A 14004-nucleotide genomic window follows, 5' to 3' on the forward strand; every position below is an offset into this window, starting at 1 on the left:
TTTTTTTTTTTTTTTTACAAAACTAGTTTTATTTGAAGAAAAGTTGACAATTAGTTCTTTCATTGACATCAAGAGAAATGTAGAAAATCATATCAAAAGTCATTCAAAGTGCAGCTGATTTCAACAACCAACAGAAAATGGACGGAATCAAAACGGTGTCCAACAGATGAGTTCAATAATCACACAACCGAACATTAAGGATCATGCTTCCTCTCAGGGTTCATAAAATAACACTGTCACTGTCAGATTGGTTGCATTAAGAAGTACAATTAATCATGTTTCTAGCTCAAATTTGACGTCTTCCAATGCCTGCTGTTGACATTTTACGGGCTGATGCAGGTAAATTAGCCCTTCCACTTGTAATTAAATCTTAAACTGATGCAGCTTACAATCATCAGGAAAGGTCATCTATCACTTTGAAGCGCTGCACAGGTTCTCCAACACAAACACAGGTGCTGCGTTTGGTTTCTCTTCAGAAAGAGTGAATAAAGTTGAAGTATGCGTTGAGGAAGCCGGTGGGATCTTCCAGCTGAGGGTAGTGACTGATGTGTTCATCCAAGATTGTGACGGTCGACCTCTGGACCAGCTGCCTGAAGAATGAGAGGCATATTTGAGATTCAGGTTGAGAGAAAACGTTGATTTTCAGATGCAGTGCAATTCTTTCTTAGACAGTTAAAAGCCTCTTTTCTTAGACTGGGCTGAACCAACCAGAAAAAAAGATAACAGACATAAACGTGTCATTTTTGTTACAAGTTGTCTAATTATGGATCATTACAAACACACTTTGTTTTAAAAGTAGGAAGTTTGATGAGAAAAAAGGCACAAAAGATTAAGACTATGATTGAGACACTGATGTTTAGGCTTGTCCTTGTGGTGTAGTGGTTTAAGCAGTTGCCTCTGGATCATCATGCTCCTGGTTCAAGTCCAGCCAGGGGGTTTTATTGCATATCCATCTTTAATTTGACTGTTAAAAGCCTGTTCTCTTTTCTAAGACTGGGCTGTACGTTCCTTGCTGCTGAACCAACCAGATAAAAGAAACTGGGCGACATTTCAGCTTGTTGAAGGGAAACCTGACCCGAACACAAAAACTACAAGTTGTCTAATTATGGATCATTACAAACACACTTTGTTTTAAAAGTAAGAAGTTTGATGAAGAAAAAAGGCTCAAAAGATTAAGACTATGATTGAGACACTGATGTTTAGGCTTGTCCTTGTGGCGTAGTGGTTTAAGCAGTTGCCTCTGGATCATCATGCTCCCGGTTCAAGTCCAGTCAGGGGGTTTTGCTGCATACCCATATATATAATATATCTTTATTTAAAGGAGTTTGTATTACATATATGCTGTCACTTTTATTGTAGTAATGCCACTGATTTATGTTTCCAAAAGCTTCTGGTTCCAATCCAAGCAGAAGCTTTTATCACATCTATCTTAAAATTAAGTTCAGACGGTTGTTTAGCTCAGTTGGTAGAGCATCCGCCCCATGTATGGAAGCTGTTAGTCTTTTCCAGTGGCCGCTGGTTCAACTCCCGCCTGTGGCCTCTAATCTTAATTAAAACTTAAGGTGCATGATTCTATAAAAGAAAGACAAACAGAAGTTTTCTTCATGTTTCATCTGTAGTCTGGTGGAAATGCTACCAGACTACAACTCCGCAGACTTCTGGTTCAAATCCTGCCTGGAACTACTTTTCTCAGTTTGTCATCATGCATGTTCACTGCTGCATTCATGAGAACAAACTAAAGCTGAACCAAGTGTGAAAGGCGGTGGCGGAGTGGAAAGACGCACGCCTCTCGCGTGTGACGTCGCTGGTTCAAGACTGAGTCCAGCAGGAAATCACTTTTCTCAGTTTGTCAACATGCATGTTTACTGCTGCATTCATGAGAACAAACTAGACCTAAACCAAGTGTGAAAGACGGTGGCGGAGCGGAAAGACATGCGCGCCGTGCATGCGAAGTGGCCGGTTCGAGACTGGGTTGAGTCTCTGAGGAGAGACTCAAAAATAAACAAACGAACGAGATTCCAACTTACATGAGAGTAACGAAAGATGGTGAAACGTCAGTGAAGTAAACAAAATAAACGAACGAGATTCCTAACTTACATGAAAGTAACGAAAGATGGTGAAACGCCTGTGAAAATGACCCCGGCAAACAAAACAACCGAACGAGATTCCAAAGTGAAAGAAAGACGGTGGGGAAGTCTGAAAGAGGTGGAGACAAGGAAGGCTGCGGAAGCGCAGGGGCAAGTAGAGTGAAATCGAGGAATTTTCCTTTTTTTGGAAAAAAAACACCTATTTTTGAAAATATTTAGCACACGTCTTCAGCAGGACTTGAACCCACACTCTCTTGGACACTGGCCCTTTGCTTTACCTCTACGCCATCACCTCCTTCACACTTAGTTAAGGTTTTAGGTCAGCTTTGACAGAGAACAGGCAGGACAACCAAAAAGGAAAAAAAAAAAAAAACATAACAGAAAGCCCAATGTAAAATCTATTTTGCTACAATTTCTATAATATAATAATTTGTAAATGCAACTTAAGTTAAAAGCCATAAACTCATGTTAAAAATCGTTGTTTTTTCCAAAGTATTTACATTTAACAAGCCAGAATCAGAGAATTTTGACTTATTTTTCTTTAAAAATGACTCAAACTGATAAATTTATTATCAAAATAACTGTGTGATTAATAGTTGACAACTAATCAATTAATTGTTGCAACTATTCTTGTGCCTACTGATATCAAATCACAATTTCAAAGGCAAACAATACTACTGCATGTTGCTCAAATCAAAGAGAACATCAGAAAGGACAAGAAGAGTTCAAATTATCTGTAAAACAACCAGTTTCCCCTTTTCCTTTCAATTTGTCCTCATTCACAGTGAGCTGAACGAAGCTCTGCAATGAAACGGCTGTATTACAGATAATCTGAACGGGGTGTAAGAATCACAGGCGGGGGTCACTCACTGGTAAAGACGGATGAACTGGGGATGAGGGTTGACTGGGTCCGAGGGTCCGTAGATCATGTGCACTGAAAGACAAGGAGAGGGATGAGAAGATGGAGGGATGAGCGCTGAGAGATGGAGGAGTGATACAAAAGGGAGGTCCTTAAAGGAGCGCGGCTCGTTTCAAAAATTGGAAGATGCTGGTAAACAAAGTTTTGGAAATGAAACGAATTCTACCAACCCCAGAGAGAAATATATTTTCTTTTTCTATTTTTCCTTTTTTTAATCTCCTCGTTGCTTTTCAAAGACACATATTAAATAAAGTACGAATGTGATACGATCATTGAGAAGAACCAGCTCAGAAACCCTGGCTAAAGCCTTTTTGCTGTATTTGACATGAGGTCTGTATCAGTAGCACACACACACACACACACACACACACACACACACACACACACACACACACACACTCCCTCCACGCGCCCCTCCTCAGCTCAGAATCACAGATGGACTACGTGGCTTCTCCTCACAGGCTAAGCAGCTTAGCATCAGCGGTTCTCTGGCCGAGGCTGCTGTGTTAAACCACCTTAAGGAAGTGTTTGGCCCACACAAAGAGCTTCTCCCTCCCTCTGATTTATTAACACACACATCACGACGTCTGATGCAACTGTGAACTCACGTGGGACGAAGGTGGACGTCAGGGCGCCCACCCAGCGCTCTCTGTGTTTAAATCTCTGGTTGATGTACTGCAGGATGCTGAGAGAGACAGAGGGAGAAAACAAAGTCAGACGCCACTGAGCAGAGAGGAGCTGCGGCAAAGATAATTAAACACAAAGCACACATACACACACACCTGTCCAAAACTAAGTTGCCGTCGTTGTAGCGTAAACCCGTCCACATGTCCCAGAACTCGGCGTCTGTGGGCTGCGTGTACGGACCAAACACGTCTCCAATCCTACCAGTTAACAGAAAGCAACATCAGCAGTGGAAACACATGTTCAAATCCTACAAATCTGGAACAGTTCTCTGGTTTCTCTCACCCTATTTGGAAGATCATGTAGTTGGTGAGACGTGTCAGAACTGGAGCCAGAAAACTGGAGTCCTTCAGAAGCTTTTGGAGACAAAACAACCAAAATTCCAGTTCAGCTTTTTGAAATCTTACGCACACATTACATAATTCCACATGAGCTGAATCGTAGGACGAAGAGAAAACAAAGGTGACTCACTGTCTGCAGCAGCCGTGGGTAATGTGCTTCTGGGAATAATCCTGTTGGAAATACAAGTGTCAGCACTGGCTGTCACTCCCACAACAGAGTACAATCACATCTTACTACTAAATCAGATATTTTGCTGTAAGGCTGCAACTAATGATTCCCAGAATGCAAAAGGAAGTGTTTGTTTTGTCTGACTAACAGTCTAAAAAAAAAAACAAAGATGCTCAATTTATAATGATATCAAAAAGATGAAAGGAGAAAATCCTGATAATTTAGAAAAACCCTGAAAATGTTTGTGATGTTTTGCTTAATGAATGACTTTTATAATGAAACAGTTATCTAGAGGCTTGGTGATAATCATTTTTTGCTGCTAAAATAAGGATTAACTTTGGTATTTTTCAACATGGACCTATTTTTGTGTCTAAATAACTAAATGTGACAATCAGATTGTTATTTTAATTAAACGTTATGGAAAGGATCAGCACAGACAGAGACCTTTTTAAAAAAAAGTAAGATACATTTTGTTTAACTAGAAACAGCTGTTTTATTGCTCTTGCAAACAAACCAGAATCTATTGGCTGCAGCTGCAAATTTCACCAGCAGTGTTAGTCACTTAGACACAAAAACATGGAAGATGGTGGTAAAATGGTGAAAAATATTGAAGTTACCCTTTAATTTACCAGCAAAAAGACAATTATTGGCAACACTTTTAATCACTGTTTATTTCAGTCATTTAATAAGAAACAATCTCAAACACTTTCGGGATCTAACCTTTAAATTGTGATGATTTTCTGCTTTTATCTTCATACTATTGTAAACTGAACATTTTTGGACAGTCGCAATCTCAAGACTTCCTTTTGTGTTCTGGGAATTATTGGTTGCAAAAATACCAAAGTTGTGAAAGAAGCTTTCTAAAGCAAATCTTGTTTCATGATTGAATATAAAAATATTTTTCTGTGTCACTGATAAAATTCCTGCTGACGTACCTCCATTAGACAGACACAGGCTGTTAAAGGTCAGGTGACCTGTGCGATTCTGGTCACTCCTGGTTTGGTTGCAGGACAGAGAACCAGCGACACAGAGAGGAGAGAGGGCTGGTTACAAATTCATCATTTTACTCCGTTTTTTTTGACAATTTGCATAAACGCACTGACACACACACAGACCTGTAGAGCAGCTCCAGGGCCACAGTGTCTCCATAGTCGTGGGAAATCAGATTCAGTCTCTGGTTGCTCAGACCCAAGTGAGCCACCAGGGCCTCCACCACACTGGCCTGCTCGAAGATGGAGTATCTGTGGGGTCGCTGGGACGGTAAGAGACAGGACAGAATGAGTTATGGGACGGTTAGGAAACAGAGCATCATGCAGGAGACTTAAAAACACATGAATAAATAAACAAAATTATCATAGCGGACACGTATAGAGGCACAAGTTCGACTCACTGGTTTGTCACTGAAGCCAAAGCCCAGGAAGTCCAGCGCGATGACTCGATGGAAGTGCTGAGTGAGCGGCTCCCAGATCTGTGACGGGAAAAACACACCTGGTTCACATAAGAGCAGGTCCCAAACCAGACCTGAAACGTTTCAGCTGTGTGTGTGTCGATCGGCTACTGAGCGCGTGCAAGCGGGCACCTTATTCCAGTCGTAGCTGGACGTGGGGAAGCCGTGAAGAAGAATGACGACATCGGAACTCCCCAAAGCACCGTAGGAATCTGGTTTGAGGAGAAACAGGACACAGGGCTGCTGTTATGATTGATTAGGTTGATAATGTGGGATTATGTCGATGTTGAAGATCAGTCAAGAAGAAGAACAGTCAGAGAACTTTGACCTTTTTTCTTTACAAAATTACTCAAACTGATAAATAATGTATAAATGCAATTGCCAATTAATTTAATAATCGATTTAAGAGCTACCACCTGTTGCACATACAACAGGTTATGTTCTTTTTGATGTATAAAAATGTGTGAAATAAATATATGAAATAATCGGCCATGAGAAGCAGGTGATTATCAGTTATCGATGCGCTCCTACGGGGAGTGTCACCTCTGTAGAAGATCTCCCTGCCCCTGAAATGGAACACCTCCCCGGCGTTGTGCCAGTTCTGCAGGGCGGGGGACAGCCGGGGGGGCGGGATGTGCAGGTAGACGGCTATCAGCGGGATGCAGGTCAGACCCACATGGATCCACCACTCTCTCATGTTGAGCTCGGGCGGTGGGGACGTCTCATTCCTGCCTCTGGGACATGATGGACAACAACAACAACAGACAGAGCAACACAACCGCTGCAGGTGAGTGATCGGGTACGGAGGCGTGTTTCAGAGACGATCTGTGCCTCCAGACAGTAATATAGTATCATACATAATAACTTAAATGAATGTGTGTGTTGTCGTCAGCTTAGAAAACTCGCTATAACGTTAGACGACTGGCTTCAGTGTTCAATTAGCTAAACATGGTCGATTGCAGGGAAATGGCAAAAACTCACGTAAGCTAAACTCTTTTAATCCCCGGCTACGCTGATTTTTTTGCTAGCTATGTGTATTTTATGGAGGTCATGCTGTAGAAAACAATATTACTTACAGAAATGTTGTGACTCGTCCCTAGTAGACCTTCGCCCAGTGTTTAGGATCCAGGTACATTCCTGTGGAGCGGAAAGGAACGCCGGTTCACAGAGAGGAGAAAAGTGAAGACGTCTCACTCTGTTCATACTTCCACGATCCCCAAACGGTCAGACTGAAGGATCCGAGCAGCGTATTTCGATGGGCTTGTTGTCACTCGCCAAGAAGAAGAAACAGAGTGAGTCATCTTTATTGATAATCAATCTTTGCTTAAGGCAGAGACTCGGAGAGACGTCTACTGCCCTCTGCTGGTCTGGATGTGCAAAGACATATACTCTTCAAATAATGTGCATTTTACCTGAAAATAAATTATAATCATAAGAACATTTAGAAATTAGAACATAACAAGAAAACTAATCGGCGATAATTTTGATAATTGTTGGATTATAGCGAATTATTATGTATAAATAAAAAAGACGTTTTTTCAGTATAATGTCAAATATTCATAACAACCATTGAAGTTGGGAGAACAGATGGAGATAAATAAAAAATAATATCCTCTGATTTTTTTTTTTTATTTAAAATTTGATTAAGGTGCTTTCAATCACACAAACCTACAACACAATCATGGTTTGATCCTAAAACTCAAATAAATCAATAAATGTAATATAATATATTCATCCATCCATTTTCTGTCACCGCTTATTCCGTAAGGGTCGCGCGCTGCTGGAGTCTATCCCAGCTGACACTGGGCGAGGGGCGGGGTTCACCCTGGACAAGTCGTTAGTTCATCGCAGGGCTGACACACCTACAGACAACCACTCACACTCACATTCACACCTGCGGGCAATTTAGAGTCACCAGTTAACCTGGCGTGCATGTCTTTGGACTGTGGGAGGAAGCCGAAGAACCCGGAGAGAACCCACGCGGACATGAGGAGAACATGCAGACTCTGCACAGAAAGGCCCTGATCCAGCCGGGGAGCCGGGGGATCGAACTCACGACCTTCTTGCTGTGTGACCCAAAATATTTTAAATTCAAAATGATTTTATGGATTTAAAAATGATTTTATTGCCTCTCCAGAGTCTATGATCAGAACAGTGACCATAACAACAGTCTGCTGTACAGAAGTAAAGCCATGTAATTAAACTAATCTAAAAAATCCTAAAAACCTGTGCATGGAGGTACCTGACCTCACCTTTTCTCTTTTCGCTTCTAACCAGGACGTTCTGTTAGGAAAGCAAAAACAAACAAATTACAGAAATACTATATATACTTTGACAGAAAATTGTTTTCATGTAACAGAAAAAATATTTTCAGAGCTTTTAACTGTTTCCAGTTGGAAGAAATATTTTCTTCTGTTTGTCAAAAACGAGGAAGGTAATTCAATTTATTGTAGGTTGGCCAGAACAAGTAATTTGACGATGCCACCTTATCTTTCATTCACTCTTTTCTGGAGTTTTGGAGACCAAACACTCAAATTATCGAGAAATTAAATACCCTAAATATATCTGCAGTATTTATGGTTTGATGCAGTCTGGGTTTGCTTATAGCACGTTGAACACAAATGATTTGCATGTGATGCTTAGGATGTAAAATTCATATATTAGTCCATAGTTGCGCACAGAATTTTTTAAATACATATTTTTCTCCATGTTGGATGGGATGACAGATAAACAGCAGTGGACAAAGTACTCAACCCCAGTACTTGAGTCAAAGTACAGATACTCCTGATCAAATATTACTCAACTACAAGTGAAAGTTGCTCAGTCAAAATTTTACTTGAGTTAAAGTACTAGAGTTCTTGCTTTTAAAAATACTTAAGTATTCAAAAGTACAAATTACAAAGTACATTTTCTAATATCAATCCATGCTGTATTGTTTTCATGATGCATTTACAGAAGCTTGTAACTCTGAAACCATCGAATGATGCACTGACCTGCTTGTAGAACCACTGCATAAAATTAGATTGAAGCTAACTGTAAGGATTTCTCCAAGTCTGTTAAATAACTGAGATTTCTTTCTGTCTTCAGAGGCAGTATATATACATGAATGTGGTATTTTTCACCTCGATAAAAACAATCCAACTTTAAAAGCTACCTGGAATAATGAATAATTATAATAACATCTTGAGATTTAATTGTGTCTTTCTCCTGCCGTCACCATTACCGCTTATTGTTTGGATGACAGAGGGAGAGCTTGCTTGTGCTTGTTAGTGCGCCTGGACACATTTCCTTCTTTTTACATCTGTCCAATTTGAGAGGCGCTACTGTGATTGGTTTCCTTTTGTGAGGAACACAGCATGTGACCAATTATATTTTAGACAAGAAAAAACAGCAACAGCTGACTTCAAAGCTGTGCTTAGTCAAAAAGTAACCTTCCTAGAAATGTAGTGGAGTCAAAAGTACAATATTTGTCTTTGAAATGTAGTGGAGTGAAAGTAGTAAGTTTCCAAAAAAACAAATACTCAAGTAAAGTACAGATACTCAAAAAATGTACTTAAGTACAGCACTCAAGTAAATGTACTTCACTACTGTCCACCACTGCAGATAAATAGCTGCGAGGTGTTTCTGTCCACATATGAAAACAAAGTAGTACGATCAGTCAGACAGACAGACACACAGATCTGAATTTAAAAGCCATAAGAAATTAGATAATTTCAGGCATTTTCTAGATAATGTCTGGACATGAATCTGAAAAAAAAGCCTCACTTCTTAATTTATAATTAAGGTAAAACAACTGTTAGTACATATATTTTCCAGTGTAGCCTATTCTTAGTGTTTAACACCATATGTAACTGATTTGGCTACTATGTTTATTAGCTATAATCTACATGTGCTAATTGCACAGTTATGCAGAAAAGCAGCTTTCTTTGTGATTTTCTTCGACATGTTTACTTCCTTTCACTGCAGAAACACGCGTCTCCGCTCTGCAGCGTCCGCATTTGAATGTGCAACTCCATCCCATAATAAATTCTGCTCGGTAAATGAAAAACATGGCCCTGCAGTTAGGCTAAATACATTTTTTATTTTTAAAAACCATACACATTACTCGACAAGTTTCAAATGTAAATCCAATCACGATATCCATTTAAAATGCTCAAGATAAACAGACATGAAGTACTTTTATTTCCAAATGTTAAAAGATAAAAAAATAATAATCCATAAAACAGATGGAAAAACATTCATTCCCGTTACAGGAAGAAGCTACAGAACAAACTCCTCATGTGGATTCCGCTTGTCTTTTTCAAATTTCTCACTTTGAATGCGATCCGAGCTGCTATTTTGTCATCTGTAAAACAAGGAAAGTAGACTATTTCCTCAGTTGTGATTTAACATCTCCACTTCCTGTCCCCTGTCCACGGCCCTTCAGGTGAAGACGGCCAGAAGGCTGCAGGAAGAATCTGCAGCCTGCTGCCCGGGTCATCCCGTGTGTGGTTGACAAGCACCGTCCCAAACATTGAATTAAGTGTGGTAAAACTAAAAGAGGCCTGTTCTCTTTCACACCATTTGCACCCTGAGATGAAATATTCCAGAACAACACACATTTTAGTGGCCAAAACTCTCCCCATATAACGTGATTGGTGTCAAATCATCCAAAATTGAGTTTAGTACGATGAAAGGTATCATCAGTATCGTCATAAAAATACAAAGGTACATTTTTTTTATCATGATTTGTATCAAAATTTCCCCAAGGAACGCTATGAAATAAAGTACCCTGTGCAGATAGATACCAGTGTATGCCTAAGTCTTTATTCTTGAAAAATGCACATGTCCAATTCTTTAGCGTTTCCAGTACAACAGGTGTCAAAAATATCTTACAAACAAATCAAATGCAGCAACATTTATTCATGGTGAAAGGAGGAGTCTTATGGACAGGGTTAAACAAAAATAATAAGCCTTTCCCCCTTTCTGTTTTTGATTTTTAAAATGTCAACAAACCAGAACTCGGAGGAGTAAAATTAAGTTTTTCCTAAGGCGTGATCTTAAAGATTGCATGAAATATGAAAATAATTCACTTGCTTTTTTTTTTTTTTAACCAAGACGATGATTTACTACCTAAATACACAAAGTCTGAAGTTAAAAGGTTCTTTCTTTATAGATTCCTTTTAAATTAAATACTTTTTCTATGCCTGAGTAAACAAATGTCCATATTGTACATTGGCAGGGGGGTAATGTTTGCTGAGAAAAACAAAATTAAATTAAATGCACCATTTTTTTTTAAAGTTTTCTTTTTACAAAATGATGACCAGGGTCCATATTTATCAAGCATCCAGGGAGAGAAACGCAGTCAAAACTGGCCCAGGATGATCAGAATGAGGCTTGTTTGGTCCTACGTTTAGTTGTAGGAGTGTAGGAGGTGGCAAATGATGGGATGAAGCATCGTCTAAATTGTTATTGTAGCCAAGGCACATTCACGTTTTTGTCTAGATGAACTAATTATTGGAAAATAAACTGACTAAAAGCTCTAGTTTGAACTCAAGTGGTTGTCAAAGAAGCTGTAAGTCATTTTAGTGATCTGTGAGTTTTGGCAAAAACAAGTTTTTAGCCTGAAATGAACTTGCTATCTTCTTTTTCCGACATCAAAGTAATCTAGATTTGAATGTAACTAATATTAACTATAAGAACATGTTTTTATTTTATGGTCCAAAACCACAAAAAATCTAAAATAAGAACTCCTACTTCCCGCTGAAAGTGACTGCAGGAGGCTTCGTAAGGACCTCACGTCCAACTCTGAGGTAAGACTTTGTATTTCTAGCTGTCGTCCTGAGATGCTTGCTAAATACGGGCCCATATTATCTACGTAACTCCCTTTAATTAATGAGTGAACCTTTCAACATGTGGAAATCCTTGAACACAACATAATGAATGAAAAGAGAATCCAGAACTCCAGAAGGTTTTGTGCACATGAAAACTATCGAAGAAATGGAAGAAGTAAATATTTATAGCGATGTTAGTGGACAGAGGCCCCGTCCCCCATCTCCTGTGAAAAAAAAAAAACACCTCGCCCTGTGGACCTCTTTTTCTATACAAGCCTTAGTGTTTATCGGTTTGGCTAGAAGGTTCTACATTTATCTACAAATATATAACAAATAAAACTTGCAGGCAAAAATAGTTAAGTTTCAATAGAAACACCCCTTTTTTCCTGAAAATACAGCAGTATCTGAAATAATCCTCTCATTCATTTTTTATTCTGTCCCAGTTTTCTGCATCATACATCAGGAAGCTCTTTTGCCTACAAACAGAAAAAAAAGTATCTACAAACTTTGTAAACAGACCTGCTTTTTTCTCCAAAAACATAAATAACTCAAAATATTAACAGCCAATGGAGCAGAAATAAGTTTTGAATGAGCAAAAAGGGCCAAAGAGATAAATATACAACACCATTCAGATAAAAGAGAAGCTAAAAGGTTCTTTCAGAATTCTTACAGACGATCTTCAAGCCAGGAGGAGCACCTCCCCTTCTCAATTAAAATAATAATAATAATAATAATAATAACAATAGAATAATAAAAACAGGTCACTTTCAATCTGAGTTTATAATCACCCCTTGTTTACCGAGAAAAATGAGTTACCAAGGAGGGAGGGGTGGAGACAGAGTCCTCGTGTTGCAGCGGGGGATTAATAAGAATCAAAAATGAAAGAAGACCAAAGCATCCACACCAAGCCGTACATTCCTCTGAATGTTTGCTGTTCTTTAAGTCCAGCCCAAGCCAAGCTCACACAAGACTCCGCCCTCCTTCCACCCCTCCGGCTCTCCTCTACAAGTGTTCCATCGTTTCGTGTCTGTGGAGCTCCTTGGTGGCGGGCAGAAAAGAGAAAAGTGGTGGTGTACGTGTGGAGCAGCGGCGGGGGTCAGATCAAAGGGAGGTCTCCAGGCTGTGTAGCGGGCTCCCCGGGGCCGAGGGGGTTCCTGATTTCTCCGGGAGGAGGTGGTTACTGCTCTCCACGGCGTTATTGTTCTGGTTTGGGGAGGGGGAGACCGGCGTGGTGGCGGGGGTGGTGGGGGCGGGGATGGTGGTGGTGGTGGTGATGGGCGTGGGTGAGGGCGGCGTGGGTGAGGGAGTAGCGTTGCGGGGGCTGGCGGAGTTGCGCTTGGTGGGGGCGTCGTCCTCCGCATCCGTGTCGTCTATGAGGGGGATATGGGGCTCAGAGTCCTCTATCCGGAACTCAGGGTGGGTCATGAAGTTGTGGATGGATGTTCGCGACTCGGGCTTCTCCAGCCCCTCATAGAGGGAGATGGAGCTGCGGAATGCATTCACCACCCGGATCTGGAGGGAGGGAAGAAGGGACAGGGAGCGGGAGAGACATTTAGTCACATTCAGTAATGACACGTGTGCATTTTGAATTTCAACTCCTCGATAAGACGACAGATAAAAAACGATTTTATTGGGTCAATCGTAGGTGAGTTTTAGGGGCAAAAATCTATCAGTGAGGGGAAAACTCTCAGAGACACGTGCAGGTGAGCCGTTATGTCGAGTTGTAAAGTTACTTCCTTACCCATCGTCTAGACTACGTTAACCTGAAAACCACCACAAACGTTCATACTGGCTTAAAGGGATAGTTTATAGTATTAGAAGCCAGGTTGTATGAGGTACTTATGCATAATCAGTATATTATCTACAGTAAACGGTGCTCGTCATGAATCCAGTTTGGAGAAGCTGAGAGGAGAACCAGCACAGAAGCTAAGCAATGAACTGCTGTGGACAGGGTGCTGCTGACCCTGTCCACAGCAGTTCATTGCTTGGCTGCCTACACCAGGACTTCTGCTACTTCTCCAAACTGGAGGCATGCAGACCACCATATACAGAAGGTAAATACACTGACTATCGCTAAGTACCTCATACAACCCCACTTCAAATAATCCAAACAGTCCCTTTCAAAGTGTACACAGGGGCAGCTAATATTCTTCACTTCTGTTTCTGTATCACTTCCTGTTTCTCATGCTAATGCCTACAAGTAAAAGTGTGACCTGAGCCATAAATAAAGCCTTTAAAGAGCCAGTTCAGATCGCAGTGTTGGTTAAAATAAAAGTGTTTCTGAGAGATAGAGAACTTACATCCAGTAGAGACAAACCTGACAAAACTATTCTTAATATTCATGTTGTAACTTCCAGAATCCACTTATGTTTTGGGAGGGGTACAAACCAGTCGAGTCAAATCTGATGCAATGTATGTTGTTTTTTTGTTTTTTTTGTGAGTACAGTAGTAGTATTTCACAAAAACACTTGGTAGAGGCCTGTGTCTGATTAATCAAAATGCAGAAAGAAAACCAAGAGACACGAGGAATGTTGTTCTTTTAGA

The 14004-nt window shown here is 40.3% G+C and overlaps 2 protein-coding genes and 1 long non-coding RNA gene across 7 annotated transcripts in view; 1 reads left to right on the plus strand and 2 right to left on the minus strand.

Moving 5' to 3' along the window:
* Positions 1 to 6859, minus strand: mest (mesoderm specific transcript). The gene is made up of 12 exons (XM_084710579.1): positions 6724 to 6859; positions 6191 to 6381; positions 5780 to 5859; positions 5591 to 5668; positions 5316 to 5452; positions 5136 to 5194; positions 4162 to 4202; positions 3976 to 4046; positions 3789 to 3890; positions 3615 to 3691; positions 2958 to 3021; positions 1 to 590 (listed from the first exon to the last, which is right to left on the minus strand). The coding sequence occupies exons 2-12, from the start codon at positions 6342 to 6344 to the stop codon at positions 473 to 475; spliced, it is 981 nt and encodes a 326-aa protein (XP_084566705.1). The 5' UTR covers positions 6345 to 6381; positions 6724 to 6859; the 3' UTR covers positions 1 to 472.
* LOC146306844 (uncharacterized) overlaps positions 6846 to 14004 on the plus strand; it is a 26706-nt gene continuing 19547 nt past the window's right edge. The window contains exon 1 of the long non-coding RNA XR_014768951.1: positions 6846 to 6939. This is a non-coding gene — a long non-coding RNA (uncharacterized LOC146306844). The remainder of the gene's footprint in view (positions 6940 to 14004) is intronic.
* atp2b1a (ATPase plasma membrane Ca2+ transporting 1a) overlaps positions 9709 to 14004 on the minus strand; it is a 54399-nt gene continuing 50103 nt past the window's right edge. For 3 of the 5 annotated variants that reach the window (XM_084710576.1, XM_084710573.1, XM_084710575.1), the window contains one exon: positions 9709 to 12972. In XM_084710576.1, the coding sequence (XP_084566702.1) occupies positions 12562 to 12972 (411 nt within the window). In that variant the 3' untranslated portion in view covers positions 9709 to 12561. The remainder of the gene's footprint in view (positions 12973 to 14004) is intronic. The other 2 variants (XM_084710577.1, XM_084710578.1) reach the window with 2 other exon arrangements.

This window comes from Lutjanus erythropterus, chromosome 22 (genome assembly GCF_056507025.1).
Source record: "Lutjanus erythropterus isolate fLutEry1 chromosome 22, fLutEry1.hap2, whole genome shotgun sequence".
NCBI classification, from domain to species: Eukaryota; Metazoa; Chordata; class Actinopteri; order Lutjaniformes; family Lutjanidae; genus Lutjanus; species Lutjanus erythropterus.

Coding starts and splice junctions, on each gene's coding strand:
- mest (XM_084710579.1), bottom strand. CDS start 6,344: ATGAGAGAGTGGTGGATCCATGTGGGTCTGACCTGCATCCCGCTGATA. Junction 3,891..3,975: donor TACATGATCTTCCAAATAGG/GTGAGAGAAACC, acceptor GTTAACTGGTAG/GATTGGAGACGTGTTTGGTC. Junction 591..2,957: donor CAGTTCATCCGTCTTTACCA/GTGAGTGACCCC, acceptor CTCATTCTTCAG/GCAGCTGGTCCAGAGGTCGA.